Here is a 19683-nt window from a genome sequence, read left to right on the forward strand (position 1 = left end):
TTGGCAATCCCAGTGCCATCACAGATTCATTTCATGAATGAGTATCTTGCTGTTATCTCTTAGCTCTTCCATATAAGTTTTTGAATTAGCGTGTCAAATTCCACAAAAACCTGTCGATATTTTGATCAGATGGCACAGAACCTACAGATAAAATTGGGGAGAACTGGCACCATTACAATGTTCAAGTTTCCTTCTATAAACATGGTACATTATGCTATTTAATTAGATCTTTACGTCTGCCAATGTTTTATAATTTCTCCATAAAGATATTGAGCATGTTGTTAGATTTACTCAGTGTTTTATACTTTTATAATGATATAACGCTACCTTTTAATTGCATTTCTATGCCAGCAAAGAGTCTGAAAATGTAATTGAATTTGTATGATAATTCTGCATTCAAATTTAAACTTTGAGTAATTCATCTGTGAATTTTTCTGGGTTACACAGATAATCATATAATCTACAAATAATAATAGCTTTTTCTTCCTAATCGTTGTGTTTTGTTTTTGACTTACTGTACTAGCTATACTTCTAGTACAATGTTGACTAAAAGTGGCATTAGCAGGCACACTTGTCCTTTGATATCAAAGAGAACCAATGCTTTCAACACTTTACCATTAAGTGGAAAGAAAGTAGGGCTAGAAATTTTCTTTGAAAAAAAATGCCTTCATCAGGTTAAGAAAGGGGCCTTCTCATTCACTGACTTGCTAAGAGTTTTATCACAGATGGATCTATTGAGATGCTCACTTGACTATTTTCCTTTAAACAGATGACGTGGTAAATTCTATTAAGTAACTTTCTAATATAAAACCAACTTTGAAATTCTAGAGTAAACCCAACTTGGTTATGATGGGTTACTTTCTTATACATTATTGGTCAAGTACAGTAATTTCCCTTTATCAACAGGGGATACATTTCAAGACCCCCTGAGGATGCCTGAAACCATGGATAGCATGGAAGCCCTATAAATACTATGTTTTGTTTTGTTTTTTTTTTTTTTTTGATCTGATAACCAAGACGGCTACTAACGGTAACCAATGGGCAGGTAGAATATATAGCGTGGATATGCTGGAAAAAGGAAGGATCCACATCCTAGGTGTACAATTTAAAACATATAAATTTTTATTTTATTTTCCATTTAATATTTTTGGACTGTGGCTGAGCATAGGTAACTGAAATCATGGATAAGGGGTTACTACTACGTGATGATATCTAATCTATGAATTTTTGTACACAGGTCTGAGTTAAAGACAATCATCATTTCTCATACTTGGAGCTTCATGAAAAAAAGTTGGGGACAGTCATTTCTTTTTCCAAACTGTGAAATACTCTCTGTACAACTGGAATTATTGTTCTTTGAATGTTTTGTAGAATTTTCCAGTAAACCTGTCTAGAATTGGTATTTTTTCTTTGTAAGAATATTTTTCCTTTATGTTTTAAGGCTATTCCATTTTCTATTACTTCTTGGGCCAGTATGAGCTACATTTTTTTAGGAATTGGTCCCCTTAATCTTTCAACTACATTCAAATAAAATTGATCATTCCTGAAACACCTGTAGTAACATTCCCATTTTCATTCTTTGTGACTTCTTTCCCCACATATTAATCTTACCAGTGGTTTGCTAATTTTGTTACTCTTCTCAAATAATCTATTTTTAGTTGCATTGTTTCCTCTTTGAATTACTTTTACTTTCTCTAGTTCATTAATTATTCCCTTGTCATATCAATCAGGGAGAACACTTTTTTTCCTAATTCTTAAAATTGTATGTTTATTATTCATCAACCTTTATTCCTGTAATATAATCATTAAAATCTAATTCCCACTTTAGCTATACAGAAGTTGTCATGTACAATAATTTACTGCTATCATTACAAGTTTTTCTTTGACCCACAAATTATTTGGAAATAAACACGTTAATTTCCAAAACACACACACACAAATTTTCTATTTAAGTTAATGGCATTGTAAACAGAAAGTGTAATGTGATGCCAATCCACTGGTATTTGTTAAAACTGGTTGTATGTAACCAGAATGTGATCTTCTAAGTGTTCCTCCTCTACTTTAGTTGTGGGGTACAATGTTCCATGCATGTCCATTACAGCAGGCTTGTAAGTCCTGTTATTAAAATCATCTCTATTTTTAATTTTTTTCTGCTTGTTCTCACATTAACAGAGATTATTTTAAATAACCTATAATAATGATAAATTTACCTATTTCTTCTGCAGTCCTAGTTTCTGCTTAATGTATTTTGAAAGTGTATTATCAGGTAGTCACTTATTTAAAATTATACCTTCCTTTTATAACTATTTAGCGACCCTCCTCTCTCGGACAGGTTTTCTGCCTCAAAGCCAACTTTACATTATATTAACATAGCTAAACAACATTTCTATTGATTAGTAGTGTCACAAATACATTTTTAAATCCTTTTTACTTTCAAGTGAGAATATGCTTTTTGAGATATTGCTTGTAAACAGCATATGTTTTGTTATTTTATCCCACCTAATAACCAGTTTCTGTTAAGTGGAGGATTTTTTCAACTCATATGCACTGTAATTACTAATATATTTGCACTTACTGCTGCTATATGCTTTTGTGCTTTTTACTTGTCTTCTCTTTTCCATGTTTTCTTTCTTCAGCTTCTTTACCTTTTTTTCAGATTGAATATATTTTCTTGTTCTACTTCCCTTCTCTACTAGTCTGGAAGGTACACATACCTTCTAGATTTTTATTCCTTATCTTAGAAATTTTAACATGCATGTGTAACTTACCAACCCTACCCATAGCTAATCAATAATTTTACCCTCCTCCCAAGTTTTATACAATGTCTATCTGAACCTAAACATATTCACCACTTCTTGTGTTCTTTGTCCTTTTTACTTTTCAGACCTTCCATCTACAACTACTTTCCTTATCTGTGAGAATGTGGTGATCAGAAACTCAAGAGAATGTAATGGTGGAAGTATGATCCAATACTGTTACTTGCACTGCTGACTTTACATTAAAGACATACAGCAATTCCTAGGTTCTATACAACTCAGGTGAAAATGAACAAGATGGGGGTGTGGCTGTGAAATCTTAAAATAGCTAACACCTTGTTTTTCTCTCCACATGCTTAATATACTGTCAAAGAATAGACTGTGAAGATCTGCCTTACTGCTTTACACCATTTTTGAAATTAGTACAGTAAAACTCCTTTAGCTATTAGCAACAAGAGGAAGATGATGTTCCCCACCAAAAAAGTCAGCTTGACTTGATAAAATTATATAGCATTTTATAACCATTCAGTTTCATTACTGTCACAGATAATACATAGGCAGATTAAACATGTAAACAAGGTATAGTAAAGTATAAACAAATACTAATGAAATGGGGTTAATTTTTAAAGTTTTGGTTAAAAAATACACTATATAACATCAAACACAAAAGTCCCTGAATTAATATACAAAGTAGATCACATGTGAAATGTTTAGAAAATTGATGCATAAATCAAGCACTAATTTTCACATGAGAATTATTAAACTTAAAAGGTTGAAACATGACAAAGATTATATCCTCAGCAGTTGGTCTAAAAAAAGGCACTAGTTTTAATCTATCTAGTAGTATATGGCGTAACTTCCAAAAAAAACGTGAACTGTTTCTATTCAAATAAAAACATATACCAGGCCTGAATTACAGCTATTTTGAATGAGAAACACTCAGGTAAATAAAGTTTTATTTTATTTATTAAATATCTATGACAGAGAACTGATATCAAAGTACAGTAACAGGTTCACAAGGTGGAGCTCTATGCAGAACCATTAATAAATGCCAGAAATAATCCAGAAAATTATCTAGTAATAGTGAGTGAAGAGTATTTTATGTCTTCGGAGAGTCATAATTGATAGAAGTAAAAACATTTTATTCCATAGGTTTGTAAATCCACAACACATTTGTTTGCACTGATTTACTGATTTCAGAAAAGGAAAAAATATATATATATACAATTCCCCTTAACAGTGCAGGGACCAGAAATGCACAGTCAACTTGGTGCATAGATACCAGCCACTCTAACATAAGGCTGCTTATGCTTCTAGTAGCATAAGTCTTTTATGAATTTATGGTGGTGGTAGAAGTGGTAGTGGCAGCACCATTTCAAAGCAATTACTATGCAAATCTATTAGTATTATCAGAATAGATAAGCAAAAACTCAGGAAAGCAGGCTACATCAGGTTTTACAACTTTTTTCACTTTTAGTAAAGTATATATATTAAATTTTTAATCATATTAACACTGCATATATAAAGAAACAAAATATTATGAATTACTGTATATAAATGTAATCATGTCACTCTTTGCTTCAAGACCTGTGGTAATTTCCCATCATGTCCAAGATAAAATCTAAATTCAGGATAGCAATATAAAGCAAATTCTTATGCCAAATTCTTCATTTGCTTACTATCCAATTCTTGAGCCTCATCTCTAGCCATTCTTCCACTCACCCTATACAGTTTTACCAAACGTGACTTGAGTCCCACAATATGTGTGTGCATCTGTGTCATGCCCTTTGCACATACTATTCCCCCTGTATGGAATATTATTTTCCACTAGGATATTTTACTAGGATAACCTACACACATACTTTAAGACTTGGTTTAAGCACCATCCCCTCTATGCACATAAGACAGAATATCACATCAGTTACCAAACTGTATTCTAAAAGTTCTAAAGATTTCTTTCCTCATTTTTCTTCCCTACCACACTATAACCTCCTTAGGGCAAGGTACTATATCTCTCATCTTTAGAGTCTCATTACCTTACATACAATAATCCATCATATTCATTCCACAGATGAACAAACATAGGCCCAGATAAATTGAATTATTTTCTCAATTTCAGAGGCCAAATAATGGCAGATTCAATATTAGAGTTTAGCACTTCAGGCCAGGCATGGTGGCTCACGCCTGTAATCCCAGCACTTTGGGAGGCTGAGGTGGGCAGATCACGATGTCAGGAGATGGAGACCATCCTGGCTAACACAGTGAAATCCCATCTCTCCTAAAAATACAAAAAATCAGCCAGGCATGGTGGCATGCGCCTGTAATCCCAGCAACTCGGGAGGCTGAGGCAGGAGAATCGCTTGAACCCGGGAGGCGGAGGTTGCAGTGAGCCGAGATGCCACTGTACTGCAGCCTGGGCAACACCGCAAGACTCTGTTTAAAAAAAAAAAAAAAAAAGGAAAGAAAGAAAAAAAAGAAAAGAATTTATTTAAGACTTCGTCTCAGTTCAATGCTTTTTCTATAAATGCACCTAAGGACACCAGCTCATAAGGAATTATATTATGCATTAATATACAGAACGTTCAAGACAGACACAGAGCTAAAAGGAGTATTAAAAAGTGAGATCTTTAAAAACAAAAATAAGACACAAGTTACTTATAATGAATTTTCAAGGAATAGGAATAGGTGATAAAATAGAAAAGTTAAAAAATTATCTTAAAATAGTTACACAGGAATAAGTAATACCTATATTTTCTAAGAAATGAAATAAATATAAACGCATCTGTAATCAACTTACCAAAGTTAAAAGTAACTAAAAACTTTTTCTTTAGCTATAACGAAGTGAGGGGGTAAAATATGTAGCCAAAAATCAGTAAGATCAAGCATTTATCTCAAGGAGAAAACTACATCCCTTAAAAACTCAAGATAAATGTTAGGTTTAAACAAACTCCCCATCTAAAGATAAAAGCTACAAAACATGAAAATGAATTGGTATAGTGCTAAATTCCTTAAAACCTTGTAGGAAATAAGAAATCTTGAAGACAACACTCACATTCCCCTAAGGATGGCCACTCTCCTTAGGCATCTTTCTCTGAAACTGTATCTTCATTAAAGTATATTTCAGTGAATTAAAATGTGTCAAGGACACGAAGAATCTTGAAAACCCTGACTAAGCACAATGTACTCACTCTCAGTTAAAAATGTTCAAAACCAGGGAAGTAGGACTTGTGTTCCTCTATAATCCTGAGCTTTGGGTCTTAGTTGGGCCCTAAGAAACATTTTTACAAATTTCAAATAAAAATTCTCATGCCAAATTCTAGTAAGTTAAGACCAAACATTAACCTGAAATGGACTACAGACTTAAATGGTAAAGCTACAAGCTTCTAAAAACACATGGGAGCAAATCCTGAAGATCTGGAATAGGCAAAGACTTCTTAGAAAGGACACAAAGCTTAAATTAATAAAATTATGAATTAAACTCCATCAAAATTTAAAGCTTTGGCACTTCAATGGTACCATTCAGAAAACTGATAAGCCAACAGAAAGAGAGAAATATCTTTGATACTTGTATCCAACAAAAAATTTTCGTCCAGAATATACAAAGTTAACTCTTACAACTAAATAATAAAAAGACAATCCAATTAAAAATGGACAAATTATTTGAACAGACAGTTCACAAAAGAAAATACACAAGTGGCCAATACATACACCAAAAGATCTTCAAACATCATTAGTCACCAGTGAAATCCAATCAAAACCAAAATGATACTACCACTCATGTACTAGAATGGTTAAAATTAAAAACACGGACAATTGTTTCCAAGGATGTGGACAACTAGAACTCTCATACATGGCTGGTGGAAATGTAAAAATGTTTGTTACAAGCAGTTTGCAATTTTGCAGTTTCTTACGAAGTTAAACATACACTTACTATATGTATTTAGGGGTACAGTTACCTGTACTATAACTGTACTCGTAAGTATTGACTCAAGAAAAATGTAAGATATATATGCATATAAATTTTTATGTAAATGTTCACAGTAGTTTTATTCATTAGAGCAAAGAACTAGAAACAACCCAAGTTAATAGTTCCATTGGAGGTGAATAGCAACACAAATTGTGTATTTGGTGACACAATATTCATACAATAGAATACTACTCGGCAATACAAAAGGAATGAGCTACTGATACTTATTAATTTTGGTAATACCCTGAGCAAAAGAAGGTGCACAGAAAGTACATACTGCATGATTTGGTTTATATGAAAATCTAGAAACACTAAATCTAACCTCTAGTGACCAAAAGCAGATCATTGCTAGGGGCAACAGGTGGGGAAGACTGGCTGAGATTGAGTACACAAGAACTCTTTAGGATGATGGAAATAATATTCGACTACATCGTGATTGTGGTAGCAGTTACACATGTATATAAGTATGTCAAAACTCTATCAATATGTACATGCATAGTGGTATTAATTGTACATAAATTATACCTCAATTAAGTTCACATGCACATACACACACACACCAGGGTATGGTTTTAACTTTTGTCTTAGGATAGTCCTGATCTACAACCATAGGAACATAGTAAGACAGCCATCTTCTTAAATATATTCCCAGCCAAATGGATGTATGAGAAGGTGCAGACTCCATGTTGCTTAGACTATTCAAATATAGAACACACAGCTTTTATTCCTGGGCTTTGGTTCTTTGATTTATGTAACAGAAAAACAAAGGGACATTATCCTTGAAGTTCCTATCAATGTTATACATAAAAGTGATATGGTAAGGTCTCTCTCAATATAATGCCCCTTAAAAAGAGTCCAAGGAATCCTTCCTAAAGCTGAAAGACATACCAAAAGTAGCATTAAGATGAAGCTTCAGTGTCTATTGATCATTTAACAGCTTTGTCCAAGGTCTGAACGAAGCAATGTTAAACGTCAAAGCTACAGAAACAATGAACAAATTTTACAGCAACCCCCTTTCAGATGGTAGTTACATTAGCTGGAGTTAATACTGGACAAAAGGATAAAAAATTGTCAGTTGATTCAAGACATATTTAAAATAAATTAATTTAATAAGTAAAATTTTAAATGAACATGTGTTGAAAACTTAAAACATGTATTAGGCACAATGCCTCATACGCTTCATTTAAACTTTCCCAATTCTGAGACTGTCATGCCCAATTTACATGTAGAGAAACTCAAGCATAAAAAGACTAAGTAACCTGGCTAGTAAGTTACAGGATCAACCCAAACTCTTAGCTGCTATATTTGTTCCTCTTAAGAAAGGCTGTATTCAAAAGATGAACTCCTGATGCATCAGACATATAAATATGAAAATTACAACTATGAAACTAATGGAAGAAAATTCAGGAAAATATCTTTATAATGTATAGATTAGGAAGGACTTCCTACTACCCATAAAGTCAATATTTTGACATTAAAATTAAGGATTCCTGTACCACAGTCAAATGACTGACACATTGGGGATTATTATCTCAAATACACAAGGAATTCTGGGAAATCAACAAGAAATGGAAATGTATCCAAAAAGAGGGGTAAAGGGTATGAATAGGCCAGACATGGAAAGCGAAATCCAAACAGCTAGCAAGGATATGAAGAAATGATCAACCTCCCTGATAAACAGAGAAACATAAATTAAAGCAACTATTAGATTATATTTAGCAACTGAAAAATTAGCAAAATGTAGAATGTTCTACAATACCAAAGGCTGGCAAAAATGTGAGAAAATAGTTCTTTTACATTGTTGGTGAGTGTAAAAAATGGTGTTGCTGTTTTAAAAATAATTTCACAGAATTTAGTAATTATTAAATATGTGATTGAACTATACTCAGCAATACTATGTCTGGACAATGCCATGTCCCTAGATATGGTAGTGCCCGAAACTCTTCCACAGCCATTAGCAACATGTAGGAGGATGTTTATTACAGAATTATTGGTATCCAAGAATTAGAGTCAATCTGGGAATCTGCGATTAGGAGAATTGATAGGTAATTTGTGCTTACTACATAAATGAAATATTGCAAGGTTAAAAGCAATGAACTAACTGTACATATAGCAACATATCTAGCTATCAAACAATGCTAAATAAAGAAAGTAAATTGTAGGTCAGGTGCAGTAGCTCACGCCTGTAATCCCAGCACTTTGGGAGGCTGAGGCAGGCGGATCACCTGAGGTCAGGAGTTCGAGACCAGCCTGGCTAACACGGCGAAACCCCGTCTTTACTAAAAATACAAAAATTAGCCAGATGTGGTGGTGTGCACCTGTAATCCCAGCTACTTGGGAGGCTGAAGCAGGAGAATCGCTTGAAACTGGGAGACAGAGGTTGCAGTGAGCCGAGATCACGCCATTACACTCTGGCCTGGGTGACAAGAGTCAAACTGTCAAAAAAAAAAAAAAAAAAAAAAAAGAGAGAGAGAAAGAGAAAGAGAAAGAAAAGAAAGGAAAGGAAAAGAAAAGAAAAGAAGGGAAAGGAAATTATATAGCAAAGTAGCACTTAGTAAATACAAAACACACAAAAGAGGTACAAAATTTTACAAAGCTAGCTATAAAACCAAGAGCATAAATAAAACATATTAGATTGGGTCCAAGGTAGGAAGGATAGAGTGAATTGGAACTGAAATTGGGAATAATGACCAAAAGTATAATCCAAATGAGAGGATGCCTCTAAATAATACTAACATTCTGCATCTGAACTATTTTAAGTGATATAACTACATCAACTACTAAATTTGATAGATACATGAATATGTATTAGAACTCGCCTTTTGTTCAGATGATGAAGCATTCTACACATTTTGGTTTTAACTATAATAAATCTGAAAATTCATGGTATCTAGTTCTTGTTACCATCTTAGATAAATATGCTCAAATGATCTAATAAAAAGAATACTGAACTAGGAACCCAAAAAGCTGTGACTTAGTCCAAGCTAACTAGCAACGTAAACTTGGCAAAGTCATCTTATCTCTTTGATTGTTTGCTTTCCTGCAAAATAGCTTTGGATGATTCTCCCAAATCTCTCCAGTCCAAAATTATTCCACTTTATTTTCTTAATGAATATTTATTCATATAAAGTTATTTTCTGCCTACCCCAATTCCTCCTTCCTTTACTTTCTCCCTCCCAAATAAAGCAAAAACCAAGAGTATCAAAAGAGATTCAGAAAAATGATGTAGCAATAAGAGTGAACAGCAACTTAGTTTTAGGGTAGAAAGGAGAAAACATTAAAAGAGATACAGTGATTTTGACAGCCTTTTCAAGTATTCAAGGCAGAGCAAGGTTAACCTGAGCCCAGGTTCAGAAAATCTACTCCTTGAAGGATTTCACTATATGCTATTCCATATGTCACTGTATCTGCCTGGCATTACCCCTTCTGAAAACACACATTAAAGTCTCTTCCAGAGTTTCTACTTAAAGGCCCTAAATTTCAGCTTATCTGTGTCAGTTTTCAGATAAAAAGTTACTTTGGAAAAGATGATCTTCCATATTAAAAATGTACAATTCCAAGAAAATGAGTTTTTTCATCAGCAAACTGGTTACACTCAGCACTATCTACTTAAAAAAAGACAAACCCAAAACCAAACACTCTGCTAGAATTGTGGATTAAATGAATACAAAGACCTTAAGAGTAAGGGAAATCAGAATATATTTTAGGTGGTAACCATGAATAGTAACAGGTATCTAAATAATGGCATCACATTTTATTAAAAGAAAATTGAAATCAGAACACTTAGAATATCTTAAACATTTAAAATTGGAATATTTTAAAAAGAGAAAACGGGACTTTCAATACAGAATAAAACAATAAAAAGAAATTAACATAATTTATAAATTTATCTTCCATTCACATTTAATTTTAAATCTGAATGGGGGAGGGGAAGGGAGAGGAAGGGAATTAAGAGATCACAAAACATCTGTTACGAATAATTTCAGCACAGATGTAGTTGTTACTGCAAAAGAGATGAAGGTTTTCCCAGGCTGTCATACTGACAGGTTTTCTACAAATAGTCATAGTTCATACCTCAATTTCCAAGTACCAAGTCTCAATAAATACATAATGTTGATTAGGAGGAGAAATGTGCATATGGGGAGATCAATGCAATCCCTATGTATAGAAGGAACATGTATTAAACAATAGGGAGCTGTTTGAAGAAACAGAGAAAAGTAACTTCGTAGAGAATGAAAACAGAAGACCTTAAAGTTTCATAGCTATAATACAAATAGACACTTGAATTCAACTTTTTGCTTTTCCTTTCATAATCTTTCCATTTATCTACATCCGTATTCTATACTCCAAAAATATGCTTTAACAAAATTAATGAAGTTCTAAAAATTAAGTTGCTTTCTCTGAAAACAATCATAAAGCAAATTTTACTTATTAGAGAGCATTTTGCTACTTAAGTACTGTATTATATTGCCATCTCTTTAAGCAACCCAGTTTTAGGTTAACAAACAGTGTAACCCACCTCCATCAAGGCTAAAATCCAGACATGCTCATAACATACTGAAGCTTTTATTTAGTAAACTGACGTCCTAAAGATGTTTCCTTTAGTGATACAATACTCAAAACACTGCCCTATGCAAAAGAATGATTAATTTATATGGCAATGCCTACATAATAGATCAAATTTAATTTTAACTAGGGTTGCTACAAAACTTTCTCTACTACATATATTTCTATTTGCTTTCTACTTTTAGTTCATACCTAGTTGAATGATTATTTAGCCAGTAATATGTACAACATCTATCCTTTTAAAAAGTATTTTAAAAAATCATTTTATCATATTTCCTAATCAGGACACTTTTCTAGTTTAAAATTTCTTCAGTTTTCTTTCAACAATGCACTTTTATTTTAGCTTATCTCTCAAAATAAACAGCATGCATTTCCATATAAATTAGTGACCGTACTGCAAAGAAACCTTTTTAAATCCTAGTTCTACAGCTTCACGTTTTCTAATGTCTTGTTGTACTCTTGCTCACTAATGCATATCTTCTTCCAACATCTGCATGATTTTTCTCCTCCTCCGCTGCAATTCAATACAGGTAGTTAAGAGTAGCTAACAATATAATTCCACATGATACTGCATCTGTGTTTACATCTGGCTCTAACCACATGCTTAAAAGTGATTTATACAGGTAAATCCAAAAGGAGGAAAAAGCAAAATAAAAACACAACTATGAGACATCATTACGCTGTCATTTTAAAAATATAATTCTCAATTTAACAGAAGTTTCTCAGCACATGCTTCAAAAGCTACTACATAGGAGGGTATACCATTTCAAACATACTGGAGACTAGAGAAAGGAAGAAAACAGTACTAAACAAATATTTCACATGCTTTTTATATCAGGGTCATCTTAATAAATGATTAATACTTTCAATTTATAAGATACTTTAAGTTTTGCTCCATGCTACAATGTATCTCATGACTTTGTGGCCAAGTTTCTGAGTTCATAAACATGTAAGTGAATCACACCTATTCACTACTGAGCCCTCAGGAATCAGAATACTAAATTAAATAAATACCTGTCAGGAAATGAAAAACTATTTACACACACACACGAATAACCATGACATCCTAAAATAAGAAATTAACACAGGCTTACCTGGCAATTCAATACCTACTTAGTTCAAGATAAACACTATGGCTATTTCATTATGGTACTGATATTGATGCATTTATAGAAACACCACTACAAATAATTAAGGAAATAAATACTTTAATGTTCTACTTAATGAGAGGCTTAAAATTTACAGTTATATTAATATACCTATAAGGACACAAAATGAAAAGATATAACTAAATACACTGTCTCATGCAATTATTTATATGCAATTTATAGTTTGTTGAAAGGAGTTATTTTAATACAACCATACAGCAATGAACGAACTACAGAGACTTTTTACTGCATTTAAGATCTCAAAGCAAACTTATATTCTTAATTTACAACTGACAAATTTAAAACGTATGACTATGCACTAACTGATTCTTAACTAAAGAGGTCGGGGAGCACTACCAGTAGGAAAAGACCTGAAGGGGAAGGAAAAGATAAAATCTAAAAATCGCTAACATCTGAGTGACTGCTAATTACCACCTCCTTTAGTAGCTTTCTGCCAACCCATCCATAGTCTAAGTCTACATAAGTTATATAAAAATAATTACATAGTATTATCAATCAATTGTAATTCTTACTACTCTTAAACTTTTACCATTTTAGATGTATTTTAACATCTAAAATATGTATTTTAAGGGATCTTACTATTAATTTTAAAAAGGGGTGATTAAAAAGTATTCTAAATACGCAAAATAAATATGGGTCAATTATTACATATTCTTCTCCAAACCTAAGAACATAAAACAAAACCTTTTTAAAATAAGGAGCAATGCAGCTGCTCTAAAACAAAAATGAATTAGTAGCAACCTCAATTAGAGACTTAACTCAAATTTATAAAATTATTCAAGTTAAAACAGTCCTGCTTCTTTCTAGTTTTGGCAAACTAGAAAATGCTTATGCCTAATTTAACCAAGGATAGTTTTAATTAACAATAAGACTTAGAATTATACTGAAGGTCCCAATCAGCACAGTAGATAGAGAGACTTATGATACTACTACACCAATAATCATTTTTGTTAGCATCCTCTACTGGTGGTTTCCAATGACAGCAAGGGGAAATGGTGCTGATGACAGAAGGATATGTACCTGCTATTCCATCTAAAGAGAATTAATTAGCATGTGGTCATTAGTAGCTAGAGTACATCTCTCTCTCTCTCAAAAAAAAAAAAAAAAAAAAAAAAAGGAAGAAGAAGAAGAAAACCACATAGAAGAAAGCAGAAAAAGAGAAAAGACAGATTTTTAAAACACAACAAAGCATGAAATTATAAATGGTAAAAACTAATTCAAGCAATTCTAATGTCACTCCTTTATGGATGACTAACATTATCATAAAGTTACCACACAAGGCTTGATGCTTTGGCCAAACCTTACCCAACTGGTTTACCCCTGTCAGTTACATTACCTGATACTCCCTTTAATATCTTACCTTCAGACATATTCCAGAAAGGAAGTTAAAATATTTTACAGAAGCCTTAGCAGCAAAATCCACATATCTTATTTCAAAATGAATAAGACATTTACATATATAAAAAACAACATAAAGTATCTCTCTATGACAATCTTCCACTGTATACATCACGTATTTCTTCATTAAAAAGATGTGAGAGTTAACATTTTGCCAGGCAATTCTCTCCAATAAACATCTGCAACTTAAATATGACTGCACTGCTAAGAAATATTAACCAGCACATATACTGAGGTTTCACAACACAATGGAATATAACTTCATTTTTAATTTGCAAAATATAAGGCTAAATCAAATAGCATGACTACAATCACCAGCAATGGATGAAACGCATTTGAGAACAAAAAGAAATACAAGGACAGAGCCAAAAGTGATGAAAATGGAAGATACCTGTAGTGGTACAGTGCTACCTTAAACACCTTTTGTTTTCTGAGAGTAATGCATACTGCAGACAAGACGTTTTGTGCTAAACAGACGCAAATCTGTTTTTCTAATATTAAACACAAAGGAAAAACACTGACATCAAGCATGGTAAATAAATCCCTCCCTTGAGAATGAAAGCAGCAGACAGGAGGGGGCTGACATACATGCAGGAGAAAACTAAACACCATCTTTTTTCTACCTGCACAAGTTGCCATTTGCTGCAGCGATCAAGAACCTCTTTTTCTTGTTGATTTCAAGTACCTTTCAGGATCGCTTTTCCCCCCTTAAGTCATCTGTTGATATGCCTTACAAGTGTAATATTCATATCACAGGATCTTAAGGAGAAAAATCCATTCTTTCCTGTTCAGGTAAACATGTTTACAGCAGCTGCACAGACGCTGGGTGGTTCAGACTCACATGTCACACACATGTCGTCAGCAACAAGAAAAGCCCCTTTCTCTGGCGATCAACATTTTAAATAAGGTAAAAAGCGAACAGCTCTTTCCGAACCAACTTACCTTTCATAAAGCCACATCAGCAACAGCGGCAACAGCTCAATATAGAACACACACTATTTGACGCTAAAACAGGAAATTAAAATTGCAATAGCCTATGCTCCACTCCTTGCTATAACAAGTCATCTCTCCACAATGAGGATACCAAAATACCTTTCGATTATAATCAATATACGTCTTTAAAATGCAAGTGTTTATTTGAATAATTAAAATCACTCATGAAAGCAGTGATTTTAATGTCGACTCGAATATATTAAAAATATATTTATGGATTGAAAGGAAACATCTTGAAACAGCTTAAAAATCTTCGTATCTGCTTCTAGACAGGAAATCCCACACAAAATCTAAAATTGCCAGGAAAGGTTACAAAACCTCGCGTTTCGCATCCCAGAGGGGAGGGAGAAAGGGAGCCCAGGCGCGGGGGGTGGGGCGGGGGAGCAAGAGAGAGTTTTCTCCTAAATACGTATTTCCTCGTTTTCTCGACGCTGCAGCGGTCCCATTATAGACGCATTTATTGCCCCTCTCCTAAAAGTCGTTTTAAAAATAACGCAGGAACCAAAGCGAGCCCCTCGGTCCGAAATGTACGTGTAATTCCTTATATAGCCTGGGCTGCGGCCGGCGGCAGGGCCGTTGCCGCCCATTATTATACAAACAGGTACCCGGGCGGCGCTGGCGGGGGCTGCTCTCCCCGCGCTCCCGCCGCCCCCGGGCGGACAAGTCTCGCCCCTCTCGCCACAGGAACTGTCCAGACAATAACAATCAGCAGACATTTCCCTGCTGCACGAGAGGGAGAGAAAGCACAGCATCGCCCCAAGATAACCAGAAATACAATCAACTTACAACGTCTCTCCAAACTGGAAAAGGCGACTGTGCAACCACCACCACATGTTCAGGTCTCGATCCCTCGGGCTGTGTCTCTCTCTCTCTCTTTTTTTTAACTCTCACGCCAGGCAGAGGGGTGTGTGTTTCCCCTGGCACAGCAGCACAAATCAATAAACACTGCAGCTGCGGCGCGAGTAGCAGCCCCGCGCGTCCGTCGGTCCGTCCGCCCCCTCCCCCCACCCTCCTTCCACCCGAGACCCAGAGCGCCATCCAAGCCCCATTATCCGGCTTCAGCGCTCCGTGCGTCCGGCCCAGGTAACAACTTCCCCAAAAAGCGAAAGAGAAAAGCGCGAGGCGCACGCACACCGGCCCATCCCGGCGCAGAGACCGCGTCTGCCCCGGGAGGGGGATCTGTCTGTGGTGCTTCCCGGTCTCTAAGCCCAGGTAACAACTCCGCAAACACACCCGCCGCCCAGCTCGCCTCCATCCGCGCGGCTCCCGGTGGCTTTAAGTGGGTGCCTTTCCTGCCCTGTCCCCGCGCCTCCCCGCCGCGCCCCGCCAAACGTGGACCCCAATCGCGGGGCTCGTAGCGGAGTCCCCAGGCCGGGGCTCTGGGCCCGGCGGCGGGAGGCGCCGGAGAGGAGGGGCGCTTAGGAACCCGCGCCCCCGCCTCTAATCCCCGTTCCGCGAGCGCGCCCGGCCCGCGGGTCCCAACTTTACCGCCGCCGGCCAAGCCCTGTCCGCCCGCGGCGCGCACCGCCGGCGCCCGCGCACACGCGCGCACGGACCCCACGCAACCCGCGGTCGTCCCGTCCCGCCGCCGCCCGCCCGCCGCGCGCCCACAGCCCGGCCCGAGTCGCGGGGCCCGAGCGACGGCGCCAGCCGGGGCCGCGGCGCGCGGAAGCCACTTTGCACGGTCAGCGCCGGGCACAAGTTTGTTCTGCGGCTCCCGGGTGCTTGGGCGCTGAGGGAGAATCCCGCCGAGGGGGCCGGGAGGAAGTGCAGAGGGAAGCGCCGAAGGGTACAAGAGTGGGGAAAAGTACCGAAAGAAGCAACAGCCGCTCCACCCGGGACCAGAAAAGTGGCCAGCGCGTCCCGGCCGCCCGCCCTGCGCCGGGGATGCGGCGGCGCCGGCGGCGGCTAACGGTCCAGGGAGGCGGCAGGGGCGGCTGGAGCCGCTAGGCGGAGAGAGACCAGGTAAGAGACATAACGGTTCAGGGAGAGCGAGCGGCCGCGGCGCGGCTCCGGCAGCGACGGCAGCGGAGGGGGGCAGAGAGCACTACTTTCTACTTTCCCACTCCACTTTGCCGTCCCTGCCCCGGCCGCCCCCAGCCCGGCTCGCCCCTCTCACCCCCGGGGGCGCCCCGGCTGCCCGGCTCCCCCTGACTCCGCTGCTCCCCGGTCCCCTCCGCCACTCACCGTTATTGCGCCGCGGGTTCGCCTGCTTTCTGCGCTTACACCTGGGGCCATCCGCCATGATCCTCTCGCTTGTGTCTAAATGCTCGAGTCACCTCCTCCCCCTCCCCCCCCCTCCCCCCCCCCCCCTCCGCCTCCACCCCCCCCCCCTCCCCACCGCACCTGGTTTACGACACTCCCGGCTTTACGACATCACCTTCCTTACACCTAGAGGCGCTCGCTCTACGGCCGGAACCTTGTTGCTAGGGACTGGGCGGTTTGCGGCAACCGTGGGCACTGGTGAATTTGAATTGAGGGGCGAGGGAAAAGTTTTCCTCAGGTGTGGTGGGGTGAGGGAGGCGGGTGTTGGGAAACCGTGGGGACGTGGTCAGAAAGGCGACGGGCTGTCGGAGTTGGAAAGGTAAAGTTGGAGGCTCGGCGGCGTCCTGCCTCCGCGCTGGCCACACCCGCCGCGGCTGCCCGGGGCAGGGAGAGATCTGGCTGATTCTCTTTGGACCCTGTGCCCTCGGAGCTGCCCCTCCGAGCGCCCAGAGGTCCCCGCCTGCCTGCTTCCTGGAGGCAGGGCTACCATCAGTCCCACGCCTCGCGTGTCCGCCCCGCGCACCCCGGGGCCAAGGAAAGGGATCGCGGTCTGGACTCCCCGGGGAGTTCCCTTGATGAGGGGAAGGGCAGGTTCGGGGACGGCGAGGACATGCGGCGCCCTGAGAGAGGCTACCTGACCCGCGCAGCCCGGACTCCCTTCCCTTCCCTTCCAAGGACGCCCGGTTTCCCCTCAAGCGAACAGGGATGGGAAGTGACTTCAATGAGATTGAACTTCAGCTGGACTGAAAGAGAGGCTAGAAGTTCCGCTTGCCAGCAGCCTCGTTAGTAGAGCGGAATGAGTAATACCCACACGGTGCTTGTCTCACTTCCCCATCGGCACCCGGCCCTCACCTGCTGTCACCTCGGCCTCCCCCACCCGGTCCGCCCTCCCCGCCCTCCTCCTCGCGTAGATCCCTGGGATCCTGGGCGGCAGGACTCAGAGCTAAGCCTGTATCCACAGGCCATGAATTCCTTCCTAAATGAGCGGTCATCCCTGTGCAGGACCTTAAGGCAAGAAGCATCGGCTGACAGATGTGATCTCTGAACCTGACAGATTGCTGATTTTATCTTATTTTGTCCTTGACTTGGTACAAGTTTGGGGATTTCTGAAAAGACCACGCAGATAACCACAAATATCAAGAAAGTTGTCTTCAGTATTCAGTAGAATTTAGATTTAGGTTTCCTTCCTGCTTCCCACCTCCTTCGAATAAGGAAACGTCTTTGGGACCAACTTTATGGAATAATGAGCTGTATTCCAAGTAATATAGTTATAAATTAACAATGTAGGAGTTATTGATAGAGAAACGGAGAAAACTGAAACATGACCAGAGTATTGGAAATAACGTAGTACATCACCTAGTACAGTGACACATAATAGGTGCTCAGTAAATTTATGCTTACAATTTTTGCCACATCATGGCAGGATTTTTTTATTAAGTTAAAATTATCTTTTAAACACCTTCTGGAATTTTAGAATATTCATTAATAATGTCTTCAAACCTTTCAACTGAAATAAATTTACAACTGAAGTCTGGTGATTTAAAGTTAGAAAGTTTAATCTTGAATATAGATGAACATTTTCTCTCCCACATTTTCTTGGGCATTTTAAGAAGTAAATGCATTATTTATTGGTCCATGAAATGTGACTGTAAATATTCTTTGCTATACACGATGACTATATATCTGCATTCATCCTCAATGCCAAAACTAGAATCATTAGTCTTAATGATCATTTTAAGTACAGGCAGTCCTCGCTGTCCTTGATACCATGTTAACCGAAACTTGTGCATGTCAACACGGTGTCCTTTGCTTGGTTAAGTGTGAGCTCTTCCTCCCTTTTTAAGAGTTGTACAATGTTTTTCAGTCGCCTACTGAATCAGGTCATAGACTATGGAATTGCCCGCACAGAAAGGAAAAAAAAAAAACAAAAAACTTTCCAACTCTAGCACACATTTTATCTACTCTTAAACTTAGGAAGTATTACAAATAGCATTTTCTCATGTTCTCTGGCCTATACCTCCCCTCTAAGCTTCCTTCAGTGTTCATTCTCACCTCGTAAAGAGATGAAGTGAAGAGACAAACAGAAGTCATTTTCTTCCTTTAGTGGCTTCTGGTTTAGTTAGTTTAGGCCAGACTCTGTGGACGAGTACCTTTTCAGGCAACTTTTTTTTCTTCTTATTTCTATGTCCTCAACACCTAGTGGAGTATGTAGCCAATAGTAGATGCTTAATAAACATTTCTTAAATTAATATTGTTGACCTTTCTGACCCTGTTCTTGACAGTAAGATACATAATCTGCCTTCATCCCCTTAGTCCTTAGGAACAGCTAGTGTCATGGATGTGAAAGTGATTACTGTCATTAATATCCAGACTAAAATTGTTCTTGATTTTAGTTTCTCCACAATCATTTTCCCTAAACAATGAACTCTGTTCACCTTATTTTTAAAATATGCACAGTGAATATTACCGGTAGCCCAAATCTTCTAACATAAAATTTCCATTTTGTAAAAGCTTCTGATAAGTACGTATGTTATGAATTGAATGTTTGATTATTATACTTTACTGTAAT

The 19683-nt window shown here is 38.2% G+C and overlaps 1 protein-coding gene across 18 annotated transcripts in view; it reads right to left on the reverse strand.

The window, feature by feature from the left end:
- Positions 1 to 17152, reverse strand: part of ZEB1 (zinc finger E-box binding homeobox 1) — a 190019-nt gene extending 172867 nt beyond the window's left edge. For 5 of the 18 annotated variants that reach the window (XM_017962672.2, XM_017962668.2, XM_017962671.2 and 2 more), the window contains exon 1: positions 17037 to 17145. Coding sequence is in view for 4 of the 18 variants with exons in the window: in XM_017962648.2 (XP_017818137.1) it covers positions 17037 to 17094 (58 nt within the window). In the remaining 14 variants the exon portion in view is untranslated. Of the gene's footprint in view, positions 1 to 14798; positions 15843 to 17036 lie in introns of those variants that run through there. The other 13 variants (XM_017962651.3, XM_017962650.3, XM_017962669.3 and 10 more) reach the window with 5 other exon arrangements.
- Positions 17153 to 19683: the final 2531 nt, after the last annotated feature.

This window comes from Papio anubis, chromosome 11 (genome assembly GCF_008728515.1).
Source record: "Papio anubis isolate 15944 chromosome 11, Panubis1.0, whole genome shotgun sequence".
NCBI lineage: Eukaryota > Metazoa > Chordata > Mammalia > Primates > Cercopithecidae > Papio > Papio anubis.